The 19,968-nt window shown below is 37.9% G+C and overlaps 2 protein-coding genes across 2 annotated transcripts; both read left to right on the forward strand.

Moving 5' to 3' along the window:
• The first annotated feature begins 2,326 nt into the window (after window positions 1-2,326).
• LOC103995694 (DAR GTPase 3, chloroplastic) lies at window positions 2,327-7,821 on the forward strand. Its single transcript, XM_009416346.3, has 9 exons — window positions 2,327-2,482; window positions 3,630-3,776; window positions 3,918-4,034; window positions 4,110-4,253; window positions 4,329-4,415; window positions 5,759-5,874; window positions 6,056-6,237; window positions 7,206-7,263; window positions 7,350-7,821. The coding sequence occupies exons 1-9, from the start codon at window positions 2,372-2,374 to the stop codon at window positions 7,471-7,473; spliced, it is 1,086 nt and encodes a 361-aa protein (XP_009414621.2). The 5' UTR covers window positions 2,327-2,371; the 3' UTR covers window positions 7,474-7,821.
• A 1,521-nt stretch (window positions 7,822-9,342) lies between these two features.
• LOC135644094 (myb-related protein 308-like) lies at window positions 9,343-10,409 on the forward strand. The gene is made up of 3 exons (XM_065161537.1): window positions 9,343-9,546; window positions 9,628-9,757; window positions 9,847-10,409. Exons 1-3 carry the CDS (start codon window positions 9,414-9,416, stop codon window positions 10,304-10,306), a joined length of 723 nt encoding a protein of 240 aa, XP_065017609.1. The 5' UTR covers window positions 9,343-9,413; the 3' UTR covers window positions 10,307-10,409.
• Window positions 10,410-19,968: the final 9,559 nt, after the last annotated feature.

The following is a 19,968-nucleotide window of genomic DNA, read 5'->3' on the forward strand; positions in this document are numbered from 1 at the left end:
TAGATAAAATCAAAGATGTATTATGCTAGTTTGTGATGAATTATACTTTTGGCAGAGGCACCTTCTTTTACAGGTATTCTCAATCTCAAGTTTGTTTCGTTAGATCCCATGGCAACCCTCATTTAGACTACCAATTTCCTGTAGTCATTACTGCCAATAGTTATTAGCAGTTTTTCTCTGTTGTGACTGATTTTTGTGACACATCAGTTTCTCTCTCATCCTTCATCTCGTTCAGGATCTTAGGGTTTCTCCCTTTTGACCAGTAAGAACTCAGACAGCATAGATCATGACATGCAATGATTAGTGTCTTTTTAGCTATGCTTCTGATCCTAAACATTTTGTTTGTGTTACTTAAGAATGACAACGGTAAGATACCCATGAATTCTAAAGGTTGTCGAACTAGTAATTCGATACGGTTCCTCCTACTTATTAATTTCTTATTCATAACACTACCAAAAATTATAAATGGCAAATTTCTAAAAAAAAGAGAAACCTTTAAATTTTTTACTTTTTCCAATTGTGCATCCGCTGTTTTTGGTTTATTGGCATGTGGCTTTCTGGTGTTTTCTCATGTTTTCTTTTTGGTTTATCTCCGTACAGTATCTTTTATTTTTTATTTTTTTAAATATTATCTTTGACTTTCATTGTATGAGTTGTCACTTTCGTACTATCGTGGCTATCAGCACATGTCGCCTTCACTTCATTGCTCTCATCGTCCTCGTCCTTGTATGTCATGGTTGAGGCGATAATTCATAGAACATGGCCTAGGGTAATATATTTTTTTAAAAAATAAAGATTATTCTATATTAATAAATCAAAAATAAAATAAAATTTTCGAATATTATCTTTGGCATGTGGCTCTCTTGTGTTTTCTCATGTTTTCTTTTTGGTTTATCCTCGTACAGTATCTTTTATTTTTTATTTTTTTAAATATTATCTTTGACTTTCATCGTATGAGTTGTCACTTTGATACTATCGTGGCTATTACCACATGTCGCCTTCACTTCATTGCTCTCATCGTCCTCGTCCTTGTATGTCATGGTTGAGACGATAATTCATAGAACATGGCCTAAGGTAATATATTTTTTTAAAAATAAAGATTACTCTATATTAATAAATCAAAAATAAAATAAAATTTTCGATTTTTTTTAAAGAAATTTAATTAATTATTATTATTATTATATATAATTTTTATATTGGAAGATTATTCAAAAACAAGAGAAAAATGGCATATAGTATAAAACCATTACTTTTTTTATAAAGCTAATTATAGATTATTTCATGTAGTTAGTTGTCTTTAGTATTTCGGTTTTTAGATTTAAAAAATTTATATTGCAATCTCTATGGTTATGAAAGTGAAACATTTATTTCCATTTACCCTAATACTATTGGTTTTATTGATGAAAGTATGAAAACAATAGATAAAAAGATCATTTTCAACATCCTTATTATATTTTCAGTGGTGGTGGACGACGACACCATTATGGGTTGCGAGTGACTGTTGTGGATGAGAAAGAAAAGTAACAATGACTAGTGAGACAAAGGGAGAGAAGGAAGCGGATAACATAGATGTCGATGCTTTGTATTTGCATCGACGCCACTCAACAATTGTGTCGGCACCAACACAGTTGCTAAGCGATGAAAGGCCGCTCGACATCTGCGTTAGCATTAATGCAGATGCCGAGCGACTCTTTCGTCGCTTCGCATCTACGTCAACGATGCTTAGCATTTGTATTAGTGTCGACATAGATGCAGAGTGGCGAAAGGGTCGCTTAGCATTTACAAAACAACGTTGCCCTTCCCTGCATTGTTGTTAGCATCAACATAGATGCAGAGTGGCATTGCTCTACGTCTATATTTGTGTCGGTGTCAATGCAGATACCGAGTGGTCCTTTCGTCGTCCTACATTTGCATTGGTGCTGACGTAGTTATCAAGCAGTGTTGAATCATATGTAGGGTGTCGACATTTGCGTCGTCCTTTTCCTCCTCTCCCTTTGCCTCAACTCTTGTCGTTGCTCTCCTTTCTCATCTATAACAGTCACTCGCGGCTCCCAATAGTGTCGTCATTCATTATCATCGAAAACATAATTAGAATATTAAAATTATTTTTTTATCTATTATTTTTATGTTTTCGATGATAAAATTAAAGATATTAGTGTAAATGAAGTTAGATATTTTACTTTTATAACTATATAAATTTTAATATAATTTTTTAAAATCTAAAAATCGATATGGTAAGTAGATTGGTAATATGTAATTAGTTTTTTTTTTATGTTCTTTTTCTTTTGGAAGATCCAACGGTTGATATAACTCATTCTATCTCTCGCCCGCTCGCGTCTCTGCCCTCGGGAGCTTGCTTTCTCACCCTCCTATGGCTTCGCTGGCCCCTCGCCTCCACTCGCGCCCTTCCCTCTCCCCCTCTCTGCGCCTCAAGAAGAGCTGCGCCCCCCGCGTGTCCGCCACGCTCGTCGTCTCAAACGTGGTTAGTTCCCTTCTTCTGCCGTTCGTCTTACTCTTTCTTGGGACCGTAATCATCTTCGCACGCTGCACTGTTCTAATTCCTTTTGCCCCTTCATCCGGATGAAACCCTATGCTCTTTAGCCTGTTTCTTGAACTGCTTCGTCTGATGAAAGAAGCGGTTTTGTTGGTTGGATTGACGAATCTATGATGAATGGATTTAGTTGATAGTTGATGAAGGTATATGCACTTGAGCAAGAGAAGGCCCGGCACCTGAGTCAGCAGGACAATCATCAGTTGCTATGTAGCAGAATATCTCGTATTGTCAAATTTTGTCAAAACTTTCTCCTTTGAGCTCTGTCTGTGCCTAATGGAACACAATTTGGGATATCGAGATGTGATATTGTTGCTCTTGTTGTTTAAACATTTGATTCCAATGATCAAGTTGCTGATTAGGAACGAAACTAGGGCTTCATGGCTTGTTGTTGGCTAGCATGGTTTGTTAAAAATACTGATGTTTTTCTTACAAGATTCTAGACTGCATTAGGATATGCATCTTGTGAGGATAGATAATGAATTGTGGCAGCATCACACAGAGTAATTTATGATATATCCTATTATTTGTTCCTATCCGTGGCAAGTTGTCTGCTGATAGATAACTGAGACAAAGTATGATCCTCTGGCACAAATTATATGAGCTACACATATTTTCGCTACTTTAATCCGCCTTTCTATTGGTTGCACGTCTAGTAGTCATTCAGACTTATGGAGTTTCTGTAATGTACGTATTGATAATCTCTTGTATGGAAAACTTACATAGAAACCTTTTTCTCAATCATCCCCTGTTGCTGCTGATAAAGTTGTTCATTCTGTTTCCTTGTCTATATTTCACTATGTAAAATTGCTGATATAGCATCTTAGTGAGGGCTATGTTATCATCAGTGAGTCTTTGTCACCACTAGGTTGTGCCACGTAGGTAACTATTTCCTTTTAGAGTACTTTTCCCTACCATTAAGCAAAGCCTTTTTAAAAAAGTAGCTCTTCTTTTTACATAGTTGCAGATAGTTATATTGCTTGATGAATAGCCAAATAAATGACAGTTGCTTCTTGGTTATGTATGTTAATTGTATACAAGCTACAGATCTATGAAATTGAGAAAGTGTGTACTGCAGGTTGCTGCTGAAACATCCCTAAGTTGGTCCTCAAAAGAGAAACTCAATCTTTCAAGTAAATGGAATCAGAGCCCCCTCCAAGAAATTGATTGGGAAAACTTGGAGGTTGATTTGTATCACTGGACGAGGCCATTGCGGCCTGTGCAGGTATAAGATAATGTGTGCTCCAGAGCTAGTTGATGAATTGATATCTTGCACTGCAAATCCATTTAGTAATCGTTCATGGGAAGTTTATGTTGTGGCGTTATCTAATAGTTGACCAGTGAATCTTGACTTTGAACTTTGCAGTGGTACCCTGGTCATATTGCTAAAACGGAAAAAGAACTAAAGGAGCAGCTGAAGTTACTGGATGTTGTCATAGAGGTTCGAGATGCTAGGATTCCCATGGCTACTAGTCATCCTCAGGTTATTTTTGTAATTTTTATACATGAACTACAAGCAAACTGCCAATTTTTAACCAATTGTGCTTTAAGTAACCAGATGGATTCCTGGCTTGGAACTCGGAAAAAGATTTTAGTTTTGAATAGAGAAGACATGATATCTGCTGCAGACAGAAATGCATGGGCGACATTCTTTGCAAGGCAGGGAATAAAAGTTGTTTTCTCTAATGGGCAGCTTGGAATGGTACACCCAAATCCTTACATGCTATGGCTTTTATGGTCATCAGTGGTCACAAATTAGTTTTTTGTTCATATGCAGGGAACCATGAAACTTGGGAGACTTGCAAAGTCATTAGCTGTTAGTGTGAATACCAAACGTAGAGCAAAAGGACTACTCCCTCGTCCAGTAATGCATTTTCCAGTGTTTCTTGAGCATATTATCTTTTGTCATATTCCTTTTTTTTCCTAATTTTGAGCAAGATGTTGGGTGCACTCACCAATGCTATATTCCAATAGAATGTGGGCTTATGCATGTTGTGACTGCTAATAGCAAGTAGTTTATTATCTTTGTACATGTATATAACAGCTAACCAGAATGCATATGCACCCGAAAAACACATGCATCCTGGTATACTTAAAGAATGAAACTGAATTGAGAAAAATCATGGTACTGTTATATAGCAAAAAGAAGGAAGAAAAGGCCCAAGGGCTTTTAAAGAGGATATCCTTACATTGAGTCAAATTATTTCAGTAGTGAGCTTTTGAACTTTGTTGTTATTCCTCATTTCCTTTTATCATTAACTCTGATCGAGAATCCAGTATTAGTGGAATCCTTCAAGATCATAAATGGTAGATAAATTTGGGATGTAGGGCTCAAAAGATTACAAGGAAGTGGAGAAAGGTGAATATCTACTGTCCTTTCCAAAGTGACCCAGGTGGATGGTCCCTATTCCACTATGTTTTCTTTGGTTTATGACTACCAGGAACATGCTTGGTTATGAAGATGAGGAGGATTTTACTTTGAATGGTTTGAGTTGATCAAAGTGAATCCTTTTAGTTAGGGTTCATACATCACTTGTTATATAGCACAAAAAATTACCAAGGATTTTTTTATATTCTTGAGCATTTGTTTCACAAGTGCTTCCCTTAGCATAAAGCATAATATACTATTTATTGGCTCATAGTATCAAACTATTTTTTCATGTATGCTTCTTTAAGTATAATCTGTGCTGTTCGATGATCGATGAGAATATGAGATCTTTATACTTCTGTGTAACTGTTGTAATGTGTTATGTTCTGGTTCATTGGACAACCCCATTGATGTGCTATGTTCTCCTTGCTGCATAAGCTTCTGACTAAGAATTCATGTTTTTTGTTGATCAATAATATCTATTTCTTGTGCTTCCTATCAAATAGTTTTTTTTATTCTATTAAAAAGCTAAATTATTGTCATCTGTTTCTTGAGCTTCCCAATATGTATTTGCTTGACCTTAAAAAACAGCAAATGCTTTAAGTTAATTTTATGGAAGTTTAAGGTTCTCTTTGATTCCATAGAATCATTCAATTTCATCTGAACAGTATCTTGTAGAAGATGATAAATGGATTATATATAGGTTCAGTTATTCTCAGGTTTTGTTTTCTCCATGAAATAATTTATAATAACAAGTTTGAAATGTATGATATACCTTCAAAGTTGGGAACATTGCTTTGACTGCTATGTTGTCAATGTTTTTCTTGTTTTTGGTGCAGGTGCGTGCTGGAATAGTTGGTTATCCCAATGTAGGTAAATCATCTCTAATTAACCGTTTGCTGAAGCGAAGGATGTGTCCAGCTGCTCCTAGACCTGGAGTTACAAGAGAACTGAAGTATATCCTCTTTATTAACGTATTGTTTTTAAAAAGGTTTCTTATAAGAGACACCGATAATCTACCCTAATATACAAAGTTATGTCTAGATAAACCCTGCAAATCCTTATGTTTGATCTCATTGGAATAGGAAAATCTTTTTGGGTTTCTGAAGTTTCTACATGTCAATGTTTTTGGACAGATGGGTACGTTTTGGTAAAGATCTGGAGTTGTTGGACTCTCCTGGCATATTGCCAATGAGAATTAGTGACCAGGCAGCTGCTATCAAGCTTGCAATATGTGATGACATTGGGGAGAGGTCATACGATGTCGCTGATGTAGCAGCCATTCTCGTGCAAATGTTGACAAGACTTCCTGAAGTAGGTTGGTTCTTTCTCCCACTGACTCGTGAACTCTCCAAAATAGTTAAAATATTTCATCTTTCGCAGTTTCCTATAACATATCTATCCATATATCTCCTTGGTGCGTATATGTATAAAAGGATGAACACAGGGCACACGGCTCTCACCAATATGAGTTTATGTAGCCTCACCCCTTTTATTAAAGAGTTTGCTTATATGACTTGAATCTTGATCACTCTGGCCAGGGACCTTACTAATGTACCAAGGCTGGTCATCGTTTTGAGTATGTGTAGAGATATGTACATGACAAAAAATACCTATAGCACGTGACATCCATTCCCTTTAGTTCACTATCTTCTCTGAGTTTTCATCATGGCTTATGTGTTTGCGTTAATGCAAAAGGTCAAGGTTTTCCGAGATTTTTATCTTGTACATGAAAGATAGAGGTCACAAATTATGTGGTGGTAATGTTATTAAGCATGTGAGACTCTGAGCTCACATGGACTGAGAATCATTATCCTTGAAACGTAGCAGTCTTAGATAGTTTTTCTGTATTGCAAGGAGCTGTTCACTGTTGGGAGCCCCATGCTTGGACTCGGGTAATCTCCTGAGTGCTTATTTTGCTGGCTAGAAAAGTGCTGTCTCCATTTTTTTCTCGATAAATAGTTAATACCCCTTGACAACATTCTGTTAATGGTGATACCCTGTAACTTGTTAACGGTTAATAACCACTTGTGTGGGTCAGATATGCACAAAGAAAATGGGATTCAACTGTTGATAGCCAAGTCTCCACTATTTACTAAACAGGTTTTTTGTATATATTTCAGCCCACATACTAGACTTCTGTTTGTAAACAGTGAGTTCGTAGTACAACGTCCTATTTAAATGCATTTTACACTTTCGTGCTGCTCTAAAGGTTTATAAATTAAACAGTTAGGAGACCGTTTTCTCTCTCATTTCCCCTCTGCTAATCAGAACATTATGCAACAGGTTCAGAAACTCTTCGCAAACGCTACAGGATTGATTTACATGATCAGTGTGGTAAAACGTATGCTTCCTTCTTTCACAAATTCTACTTATACCTTGCTGCTGCCCCTGAATGTTAATTGGTCTTCTTGGCATCAATCGCTGCAGATTTCTTCAGAAGCTTGCTCTTCAACTGTTCAATGGAGATGTTAGCCAGGCAGCTTTCCGCATCTTGAGTGACTTCAGGAAGGGAAAGTTTGGTCGGGTTGCCCTAGAAAGACCTCCCAGGTGAAGCTGTTACTATTGAATATCTGTATATTCTTGAGCAGTACTTAGCCCTAGAAGAGATAAATGAGAAGAATATCCTGTAAGCAACTCCTCCTGAACTTGGCGCGACTATTGGAAAGAAGATGGAGCACCTAAGTCCTCACATGCAAAATTACATGGATAGGTATGTTGTAACTCCAGTGAATTAAACATTTATGGTCCTTAACAATGATTACTTGGTCCAAGTGATTTGTTTAGATAATTTGGCTCGATGCTGATGTCATAACCTGCATTGATTCTCTGATTTGTACATCATTTTAGACAATTCTACTTGTTTGAAATCCCTGAACATAGAGCATAATTAGATTATTTACACCCTCTCTCCTCGTGGCAATTTTACATATGGCTGTCAGACAAAAGTCTTAATCATGCATGCATTGCAGGATCAAGATTATTTGTTTTGGTTGCAAAGGTAGAGCTTGATCCAAAATTATATGCAATCCTACTTTATTTTCTATCTTTTTTCAAAAGAAAAATAAATCAATGGTAGACTCTGCATGCACAAAATCTGAAAGATTCTTAGTTAAAGATCTTAAGGACTATCACTACATTTAAAATCCTCAACTTTTAACTAGTGCCATCCAATTCCTGGCCTCTTTTAGGTTTGAGCCAAGGCCATAGAAGTGGTGGTGGAGAGCCTAGTGACTTCTCCAACCTCCATTTTTGTTGCCCCCACAAGGAGGATCAGAGGGAACCAATCATCTGCCCTGCACTTGCTTTAGAAAACTCCACTTGCTGCTGTGTCAAGCTTCAGTTGTATATGAGGTGGTTCATCAGAGGATAATAAATGCTTTGAGCTGGGCAAGAAGAAAGCTATATTGTCATTGTTCCATTCTTGGTTTCACAGAGATCCTTTCCTCTTTTTCCCCACATGCGAAGTTGCAAACAAGCAGATCACAGGCTGCTATCAATTGCTGTTTAATGAACTACCTACTGTGGATGTGTTTGGATATAGTTTAATGGTCTCCCCTCCTCTCTCTTCTTAGTTCCTTTTCCAGTCTGGAGTAGTTAAGCTGCACCTTTCCTTGCCTCTTACATAAATTTTCAAATAAAACTCTGTAAGCTGATCTGCATCTAAAACCCATAAGTTGGATCTGATGCATCTTCTCTCCCTGTATCAGTCTTCTTGATATTTGTCACAGTGTGAAACAATTAATTGTCAGGGATGTCATTTTCAGAACTCTGCCATCTCATGTGATACATGCATTCAAAGGACCACATGGAATGCAACCAGTGAATCCTTGGTTTGGTGAGAGCCATGAGCTTTTATTTGGTTTAGTCCTTAATTTAATGTGGTATGTGCATGCTTTCACTCTCAATGGACAGCATTCCAAATTATCCACTGAATCTGCAGCTCAAGATCACTGTCAAAAGCCAAGCATTGATATATCAGCACAATCATCTGATCCCAATTCCCAACCAACCAATACTTAAATCCATTGCGGTTGAAGCAGACAGCTCTTAGTGGCTCAGAAGGCATGTGCTTTAGCTCTCCAATGGAATATTGTCCCCCCCACCCAACCATTATTGCATTGCTTTCAGAGTCTGGAGAACTGCACACTTCAACCAGAAATGTAACAGTTAAGACTGAGGCCAACTTGTCCCAGAGCTACTGCAAAATGGCATGGCCGAGGAAGACTCGAACACCATATGGTAGACAGCTCCATTCTCTTGCCTAACCTAATTAAAAGTGTGGTGAAAGGACAGCAAGAATAGTGGAGATAAAGGTGTTGTAAAAGTTAGGGCTACCTACTTTGGTCAAATGGACAAGGCAGTGAGGGGATGAAGTCAATGCCCTCATATATATATATATATATATACACACACACATAGAATACCCTCTTCTTTCACTTGTTAATCCATGCCCACCTCCACCACAAGTGCTTCTTCCCTCTACCACTCATCATGGGCAGGTCTCCTTGTTGTGAGAAGGCACACACCAACAGAGGAGCTTGGACCAAGGAAGAAGACCAATTACTGATCGCCTACATCAAAGCCCATGGCGAAGGCTGCTGGAGATCTCTCCCCAGAGCTGCAGGTCTCTGTGGTTCATGCCACGGGCATTTTGATCACTTCATGCTTGCGCTTCTATCTCACTTGTACTGCGTTCCTGATGTAGGCCTTCTGCGGTGCGGCAAGAGTTGCCGGCTTCGGTGGATCAATTACCTCCGTCCCGACCTCAAGCGAGGCAACTTCACGGAGGAGGAGGATGAGCTCATCATCAAGCTCCATGGCTTGCTCGGAAACAAGTAATGTCTCGGTAGACTCGTGCTTGATGCTCCTGCTCGCCGAGTAACTACCTACTTCTCTTCTGACGCCGATGCTTTGTACGTGCAAGATGGTCTGTCATCGCCGGGCAGTTGCCGGGAAGGACCGACAACGAGATCAAGAACTACTGGAACACCCACATCAAGCGCAAGCTCGTCGGCCGCGGCATCGACCCGCAGACTCACCTCCCGGTGCACGGCGGCGCCGCCACGCCAGGGAAAGCCTTGAAGCCGCCATCGAGTGCTGCCTCGCCGGCGGAGAAGGAGAGGTGCCCCGACCTCAACCTCGACCTCTCGATGAGCCTTTCTTTCTCTTCTCCGACGCCGTCGGAGGTGTTTGCAGCGGCTGATCCAGCGGCAGATGCCACAAGCAGTCCTACATCAGCAGTCCCACCTCGTCATGCTCATGCCATCTGTTTGTGTTACCACCTGGGTCTCCAAAGCAGCGAAACTTGCAGCTGTCAAGAAAACCCTAGCCATCATGTTCTTAGATACTACAGACCCTTGGAAGAAGGGCAACACACACATTAACTGTAATGGATTCCACCACTGGATTAAGATGATGCAGACTGTAAGACTACTAGTAGTCAGCTTCACTCATCCATGTTTAACACGATGATAAGTGTTGACACTACTGTTACAGCATCTGAAGTGTGATGGGAAGCTTTTGTCATGGTTGGAGAGCATGTGAGGTGTTCCAGGTAGGTAGCCAAACATCCAGTAAAGAATTGAGGACAGAGAGACAAATGAAAAGGTGTAGAGTTTGGTAAGAGATCGAAACTTGCTCCAGCTAGAAGGCTGGTCGGATTGTGTCTTGTGCTGAGTGTAGCATTTGTTGTTGTACTGATACAAATGTCTTCTCTCCTTCCTTTTCTTTCTTTTTCCAAGCAAACTGCTCATTATTGTCAGAATCTTACTGTGCTCTATGAAGGAATGAACAAGGAAAAAAAAAAAAAAGTTAAAGAAACAGTTCTTATAGCATAGTTCAGAGATTAGTATTTGTAATTTTTCATTATTTATAATATCATATTCTTAAGTTATTCCTCTATAAATTAACATATATACTCATGATTTATAACTTAATTCTAATAATATTTTTTCACTCTTTAACTTACGATCTCTTTTTTTTACTTCTCCTTTTTTTAATTGTCAGAGATGACATAAAATGACAAAGAAAAGATAGATGATGAAGATAAATAAACTGAAGATCGAAAAGAAGGATGTGAGAAATAGTATTTAATGCCTGTTATAATGATTTAATATTTTTAAAGTTATTCTATGATAGTAAAAAAGATATCATCTTCCTGCATTAACCTACAAGATATTATTTTTTTTATTTTTAAGATATTATGAATGATAAGAAGGTGACTCTAAATAGTAAACTCCTTCAATTAATTGAGGATAAATTCATTAAAAAGTCTCTGATTTTTATTTTGTTTTCATATAGTATCCCCTTTACATCTTTTATTTTCTAAAAGATAGAGATTATTTTTGCTCGTCGTGATCACTTTTGCTTTGTCATTCTGTCATGGCCACCTCCACCTCCATCGTCACTCGCTCATTGTTCATTGTTTTCACCCCTAAGGGAGCAAAGTAGCTCGAAAGGAGTTAAAAGATGATGAGAACAATAACCTACCCTCCATGTCACTTGAGTGAGCAAAGTATGGCTCATCGTCATTGGTCAACCAAGTGATGTCGCAAGCGATGCTAACAAGGACATGATGGAGATGTCTAGCGGAGGTTGCTGGTAAAGCAATAAGGTGACGACGAAGATCGGCTCAATGACAGTGGTAGACAAGGGCAAGGGCATACACGAGGGTCTTAGCAGCCTCCGCAAGGACGCGACAAAGAGGGTGTTCATAGGAATCAAAGGCGGTAGGGCCTCGTAGGACGAAGACGATCACGATGGAGCGAAGATCAAGGGTAAAATGGTAAATATGATAAGGAAGGGGGCATTCTGCCATAATAAAGCAAAAAAACAAAGTTTTTTCTACCAGAAATAAGAAAAAAAAACTTGCAACTTTTTTTTTTTGGTTGAAGAATTTGCCCATTAATTAAGCAAGAATCACTGAAAAATTGGAAGGCTGGATAGAGTTGTGTTCATTTCAGAATCTATAACAGATTCTGGGTCCAGATGGAAGGGAAAGTGGTGGTGGTGCTCATGGTGTTTAACCCAGTGGTTGACATTTTTCCTTAAGCAAACAGAAGGTTTTGTTCAGTGGAATCCAATATTCTTCCTCCTGTGAATTGATAGGTTACCAGCAACCTGGTTTGATGAGAGGTATCCTCTGGTTTTACTGGTAAATCCTTTTCTTCTTCTTCTTCTTCTTCTTCTGTTTTCCTTTTTCTGTGGACCAGTGAAGCTTGAGAAAGCTTGACGATCATCTCTTTTGCTGCATAGATTCCGTAGCCAACAGAAGTAATCAATCAGAGACACTCGCATTGGCTTCTTAACATGACTTGCCATTTCACATCAACCATTCAATGTGCATGGGAGGGTGGCACTCCGAGCCCCACCTCCTTGTCCACTTGACATGCATTGTATTGCTCACAGGACTGGAATCTTTCGAAGATAGCATGAGAGTTGGTGGTTTGTTCGAGTTTGGCAGCCAGATGACGACACAAAGGACGGCCAACAGTTGGACTGTTTTCTACTTCCTCTTCTCTCTCAACGTGAATCTCGGGTTGTGCTTCCGAGTCCTTCACTCCTCCATGCAAGAAAATGGAGCGGGGTCAGATTCTAGAGAGCTTTCGATCATTGAGAGACGGTGACTCACAGCCTTGGTGGCTCGGCCATCTTCCTGTACCAACCAGCTTGTCCTTCACGATTGTGTACCACACATTCTGTCATCCTCTGTCCTGTCTGTCCTCCACCGAGTGAAGCTTTAGAGAAGTTGCCAAAGTGTTGGACTGAGGGAGTTAGGTACGCCAAAGAGAACAGGAGAATTAGGTGGGTTTGGTGAGCGCAAGCTGTTTGTCAGAATGTAAATGACAAACATTTGGTAATTGGTTCAAGATCCCAATGCACATCTCTAAAGGTCAATGCTCATTCCTTTTGCATCTATATACACCCACTGTCAGAAACTTGAACTTAATGGTGGAGTCTTGGCAATGACAAATACTTGGATACTCTATTTTGAGTTGTTTAAAGAATTGAAAGACACAGCAATTTTAATCTATTGTTTAATTTGAGGTTAAGTATTTTTGGGTGAATAATTCAAATTCAACGGAGTCAAAAGTCGTCGGAACAACTAATTATCTCACCTAGTATTAAGATATAGTGAGAGACTCCGATAGAAAATGACTAATCATGGATGAAGATGTTAAGACTTAAAAGAAAGGGAGATCGTTACGCCATGATTTGATTCTCCATAAATAAACTAAAACTTAAATTAACGAGCATATTATTAACAAATTTTGATTCTCCTTTGCTTTGTGCCATTTTTTCCGGCCTCATGGAAACTAAGATTGAAAAGGAAAAAAAAAAGGGTCTATTCATGCATCCTTTTTCTTCTTTGTTTCCAATTTTGTGTGTTGAAATGCGATTTCTTTTTCCTTATTTTCCTTAAGGATCACATGATTCACAGAGGACAATCACCATGGGATTCATATGATTTACGTAAGAAAATTTGCAACCTACAACGAAATAGTAAGCATGACTGATGACTACGACTATTGGATTCACATGCAGAATAGTGCAGATTCATTTAATCCGACGTAATTTACAATTGGATTGGATTCAGAGTCAAATCTAATATTAAATACAGTGAGAAGTTCGAATTAGCTAAGATTTGACTTTGGATTATCGATCTTACGACGACGCAAAAGACTTTGATCCCTAACTAAATGTCATTATGACATGAATCGGCCGGTGAGCTCCTCCTCCTCGTGAGTCTCGATAACGAGGTCGGACTTGGGGTAGGCAGCGCAGGTGAGCACGCTTGGACGATCTCGCCGGCGCGGCTAGAGGACGGTAGGCTGATGCCCTCCTCCTCCGCCTGGTCCAGGATGTACATGTCGTCGGGGCACACGATGTTGAACTCGCCTTCGGGGGGTGATCAGCTTGGCGTTGTACGTGGCCATGGCGGGGACCCACCGAACAGCGACCGCCCGGCCTTCTGGAGGGCGGAGAACCCGACGCTCCCATTCCCGTGGCTCCGGGGAGGGCGGCGGTGGCCGAGGCTGCGGCCATGGAGACGGGAGCAGAGAGAGGAGATGGCCTCGGGAGTGCAGCTGAGTCAGTATTGTAGAGCCGGAGGGAGTGTTGGCTGGTGGATCTTGTCCTGGCACGTGGCAGTACGTCAATGGATGGCATATCACTTTAGGGTGAGCTGTGCAGTCTGTTGGCAATTCAGTAGCCAATCAAAATTTGGGATGATTGGAATGCAGTCAACCAAACTTTTCGTACTTGTAATAATATTCCAAATTCGGCTTATGTGGCCACATAGGAATATGTGATCGTTTAACCACCCAAAATAAGATCAAAATAAGGTTATCTACGTAAAATATATCGGTGTCAACTAATTTAACTAATAAAGATTTTGATAATTTATCGTTATATTCAGGTTTTATTTTTATTAATTGAAGGTTGAATCGAGTAAATTTGTTTTGAAGGCAAACATTTATTTCATATCTTAAAATTAGGTGTAACAAGCCCATCGATATGGATGCATTATATATAACTAATGCTCTTTATTTGGTTAAGCATATCTAACACTTTTGTTACATTCTTAGCTAAAATTACTTAATATATGAAATTACTTAAGATATATGACATCCAAGCAATACTCATTTGTAAGAGTTAGTCTATCCCTTAATCTCATGTGGTCCATGAAGGACATGCATAGCGGAAAAAAAAGGTTCAAAAGGCAGATATGCAGATAATATATCATCATCGTACACAAAAATGATAAGATAATTGAAATAACAAACAACACAAACCAACTAATTTTTATTAGACACGAAAAAGTCTCAAAAGTGGGTCAAATGAGTGCACACAAAGGATGTTCCGAAGATAGATGTAGACTCAATATTTACTTAGTACTTTATGAATAGAAAGTGAGTATACTAAAACATTACATAACCCCTCGGATATATACCCAAGGCCTAATCCGCCTTAGCGCCACTCAGGAGTTCTAAGGTGTTGAGACAACAAAAGTTTCAAATCGTAAGACTATTAATAAAAATTTAGTTTGTGGCTTAAGAGAACATGGTTGCTTTGGGCCATTTCCCCCTTCATATGGTGTCACACAATCAAAAATATTTTTGAGTTTTACATGATGAAAATATCAAACAAAAATATTGACAATAAACAAAAATAAGATTGATGGTAGTGTTTTTAGCTGTATACATATTACCTACAAAAACACTCAAAAATACAAAGAATAATGAAAAACAAGAATCGAAAATCATCGTGGACAAGTGTTAAACATCTTATTGTATTGTTCTATAGTATTCTTCCCCACTTATTCTTTTGATGTCATTATCAAAATCTTTTTATATGTTAAAAATTAATCAACTTGAGCTTATTGTGCTTCTTAACTTTTGTTGAGTTATCGACTTCGATCCTTCTATTTTGTTGTAACTCACAACTGAGTTATTCAACTAGGAAAGTTAGCAAAGTTGGAACATTTCTCGTCGAGTCCTTTAGATCTGTTAGTTGACAAAAGAAGAGCCTTCAAACTTGGGTCATGACATTTGGTATCAGAACCGACCTAGCATTTTGGTTGGGTGAGAGGACTCGAGTAGGAAAGAGCTATCCGTGGATGGAGTCAAGAACTCAATTGATTCATGGTCGTGACAATTGTTCAAACCTAAGCTAGGTTTCACCCATGTAAAGTGCTTTTATGATAGCTTTGGTCGCATCTTTGGGATCATCTATATGCCATTTACAGTTGAAATTCTACTCTCCCCTCCAAAGCATAAGTTTAGTTAGTGCTTGGAAGACCCATCACTATGATACCATGCCTCATCCTCTGATATTCATGATCTTAGTTTAATGTTTTCTCAACTTAGTTCTTCTTGGATAGTCGAGTCTCTCCTGAATTTGAGGTCATTACAATACTTTGTCTCTACCGACTAATTGCTTCTGCACACTTAGTGACTTAGAAAGTATTTTCTTACTATCCTTCCACTAATCAAATTGAAACTTTTCGTTGTGGTCACCACTTGTTGTATAGTCCCTACCAACTTTAATTCTTTGGCTACTTGCTTGGTATTGATGATTGCTCGCCAAGTCTTGCCCCTCGAAAGCACCGAGATACTCATGAGAGAAGATAAACTCTTGAATAATCCATCATCCAATATCTTGTTTGATAGATCTCAGGGATTCTCCCATTTCAGAAATGATGCCAAATATGGATAGTTGGCTAGATTTTTGACTCCTTCATTAAGTTCAAATTGACATTCCATCTTGCACCCTCATGACAAGGTCTTTGACAACTGATTTGCTTGCACATTGGCATATTCTATAAGAGTGTCCCTCTCCACATACCCTTGCCTCCGTTGAGGCCTTTTAACTCTAATTTCATTATTGCGAGATGAGTCTACGTCCCCCGCATCAATTCTTTCATCATATAGTTGAGGGTATATATATATGTTCTTTTAATGCACTTCTCAAAAGTGCCACAATGTATGGAGAGCCACAGTCTATAAGAAAAAAAGACTTCAAGAACAATATGGTTACTATTTTTGCCTTCTATAGAAACCCCACACTAAGAATGATTGATTGTCCATGCAAAGTGCCACAAAGTTGGTGCTCCTACTCAAATCTCCAATTTGGATGTCAACTCCTTTCACCAATCAAGCTATGCCTTCGAATTGACTATTTTCATGAAACCTAGAGTCTTTGTCAGCTTCAATCTAAGTTGATTTATTTCTTAGTCTACTATAAAGTTATGTGTGGCTCATGTGTCCACCAATTCGCAAGTTGTCTTCCCATTCATCTTTATACCCATAAACATCAACAGGTTGTCATGTGCCTTTACCTCTTTCGTCATTTCCTTATATTGCTCTTCTGTTAATCTCGGAGTTCATTCAATAATTACACCGCCCCATTATGAGATTTTTGTGGTGATTCTTCGTTACTACTTAATTTTGATAAACTTGAGGTTAAAGAGTCAGCCTTCTCTTTTAGCCTATACTTAGGCTTTCACTTGGACTTACCTCGTAATGCATTAGCAAACGCATAACTCTCATGCGTTGTCTTAACAATGATTCATCACTACTTGAATATGACCTGCTTGAGCTAGAAGATTTTGCCTTAGTTCGATCCGTCTCCTCTAGTTCGTTAGAAGCTATAAGAGTATTGAGCACCTCCTTTTATTGTGGGAAATTCTATCATTCGATGCTTCCACCTTACAAAAGATATTTGTTAGGTATTATGATGTTCCTTGTGGATCTATATCTTATTAGATTACCTTTCTTCTTCGAGCCCTTCCATCTAGAAGCTTTCAAAGATCCCTACTCCGATAAATACTTCTTTTTCTACCATCTTTGAATAGAAATCTATGAGCTATTCCAGTTTAGCAATTGTACCTATTAGCTCACAAACATTCCAATGATGCAATTTCCGTTGAGCCCATGGTTTTAGATCATCGAAGAAGCAAAAAAATTTATCTTTCTTAAACATGTCTTGGATGTCTAGAATTTGCACAGAAAACTATTTCACATAATCTCGAACTATAGAGGTATGGCGAAGGTGTCGCAACTTCCGATGATCAATGAATTATATCTTCTCTAGCATGAACTAAGTTCATAATTTCCTCTTTAATGCATTCCAACTGCTAATGTTATAATGACCTTGCTACATTTCTTCCTGTACGTTATAATAGTTTTGCATCATCGACTAGATATATCATCACTAATGATACCTCGGAATCTTTTGATTTGGGTTGGGTCGCTCTGAAGTGCTATTTCATATCGAAGAGAAAGTATTCTAACTTCTTGGCATCCCAAGCACCCTCGAATTTTTACGATTTGGGGGCCTTTACTCTTGACAAGAGATAGCCATAAGACATTTCTCTGCTCACATGCATAGCTTGTATAAGTACTGATACATGAGTTATCAAGTCCCTTACTCGTTGTTGTGATTATTACACAGATTCTCTTTTGTTATTCATCAACCTTTCGACTATGATCTCTAACTAATCCAGTCAGGATTTCAACTCTCATTGAACAAAAAGTAAACACACTAAAGATGTTACAACACCCCTTATAGACAATTGACATTTTATCGTTAGCTAGAAATTAGGTTATAGCACATGAGAATATAAATGTTCTATTCTATTTTTCCCTTCATGGTCATGAATGAGTCTATACATAATGTATTCAATATAATATATCTATGTGTCTATATTTTTCAATTTTGTACATACTTTACACTGCATAAATAGGGCTTATATTAGGCTTAGTAACCATATTTTAATTAGCTTTTATGATTATTTGAGTCCTGTACACACAAGTTATATGTGGTCATCACGAAGAGTCAAAACTATTTGATCATCCAAGCAATCATTTTGGGTATTTTCTGACTTTATAGAGTGGCATGAGATATCAGGCTCTAAAGCTACTCGGGTGGCACATTACTAGATGAGTTTTGGAGTAATGTTTAGGGTTGATTTGTTATTTTATTTTCTGGTAATGTTATGTGGGCACTTGTGGGGACTTTTGGTTATAACGAACCTCCTTGAACCCTTTATCGTATGACCATTTAGGGTTTACGAAGTCTATAGTTATAATTTATATTATTTATTAAGTTTTTGTTAAAATATTTACTTGTGAGAATTTGAGTATAATGCTTCTTCTAACTTGTCTTCTCCTTTGAAGATCCTTAGGAGAACTTAAGAGGTTATGAGGAAGTTGACGTTTTACAAACGGACATACAAGATTGCCATATGACTTAACAAATCTAACTAAACCCATAAAAATGTGATATTGTACAACTGAAAATATTTTAATTTTTTTTATAATAAAAATAAAAAATAACAATAAACAAAAATAGGGTTGACGATAGCATTTTCTACCTCATATATGCTACCTACAAGAGAACACTCATGAAGAACAATAAGAAAGAATTAAAAATTATTATAGATAAGTATTAAAAACCTTGTTTACATTAATTCTTGACTCTTTGATGCTTTTTGTCTTGGGTGGATGTATTATGTACAAGAAATTTTTTACACAATTAAGTCACATTGGATACTTTCATGCTTATACCTTGAAGATGTGTCATGCATAAAGAGATACTTTATTGATTATGACATATCGAGAACTTTCATATATTTATATATATATATATATATATATATATATATATATATATATATATATATATATATATATATATATATATATATATATATATATATATATATATATATATATAAGAGGACACTTCAATTGGATGCTTCATATATTTTACACTTTTAGATTTTTATTTTTTATCATGGGTGAGCACATCATATTCAAAGAATCATTTTGATCATAAAAGATATTTTATTTTATTTTTTTTTCTAGGTGAATGCATCGTATACAAAGACTCTTTAAATACTTTCATGTCCTTAGTAGTCCCATCAAACATAAAGAAATATCTTGATTCTTTTTTACTTACGAGCAAATGCATCATGTGCAAAAGGAGTACTTTGAGTATGTTAAATGTATTAAACTCAGGCATGCCAAGATCGAGCTCGAGTACCCTAGACTCGGACATGGGTCGGTCAGGTGTTGACTCCGAGTTGATCATGCCTATAGAGCCTTCTTGGTCAAGCATGCGATTGGGTTACAACTTGGTGCAAGAAAATAAATGGATTTACTAATCCAACCGAGCTTCGAAACTTACTTTCAAGAAAACATCATCAACCACTAAGCTACTAGTCTTTCATCCCTGATAGTGTCAACATAAATATCACAAGGGCAGCTGACCCAAACTCAAACTCCTCAACTACATCCCCACCACTTCTTCGACGGAGCAACCCTCGACATGCCCCTTCGAAGGCAAGCGAAGCTGAATCGCGAGCTTCGGGATATGTGCATGACGCCAAAGATCTTAACACTCAGATCGGTCAACGTCTCCTGAATTCGTCGGATGACCATTCAACATTGTCACCAATATCAACGCATTTAATTTCTTAATATAAGTGGGAGTTGGATCCTTAGCTGCAAACAATGGTCGATTCATTTGGAAGGTTCCGTCA

Source organism: Musa acuminata, chromosome BXJ3-8 (assembly GCF_036884655.1).
Source record: "Musa acuminata AAA Group cultivar baxijiao chromosome BXJ3-8, Cavendish_Baxijiao_AAA, whole genome shotgun sequence".
In the NCBI taxonomy this organism is placed as follows: domain Eukaryota; kingdom Viridiplantae; phylum Streptophyta; class Magnoliopsida; order Zingiberales; family Musaceae; genus Musa; species Musa acuminata.

Coding starts and splice junctions, on each gene's coding strand:
- LOC135644094 (XM_065161537.1), top strand. CDS start 9,414: ATGGGCAGGTCTCCTTGTTGTGAGAAGGCACACACCAACAGAGGAGCT. Junction 9,547..9,627: donor ATCTCTCCCCAGAGCTGCAG/GTCTCTGTGGTT, acceptor TTCCTGATGTAG/GCCTTCTGCGGTGCGGCAAG. Junction 9,758..9,846: donor CATGGCTTGCTCGGAAACAA/GTAATGTCTCGG, acceptor TGTACGTGCAAG/ATGGTCTGTCATCGCCGGGC.
- LOC103995694 (XM_009416346.3), top strand. CDS start 2,372: ATGGCTTCGCTGGCCCCTCGCCTCCACTCGCGCCCTTCCCTCTCCCCC. Junction 4,035..4,109: donor TGGCTACTAGTCATCCTCAG/GTTATTTTTGTA, acceptor TTAAGTAACCAG/ATGGATTCCTGGCTTGGAAC. Junction 6,238..7,205: donor GACAAGACTTCCTGAAGTAG/GTTGGTTCTTTC, acceptor ATTATGCAACAG/GTTCAGAAACTCTTCGCAAA.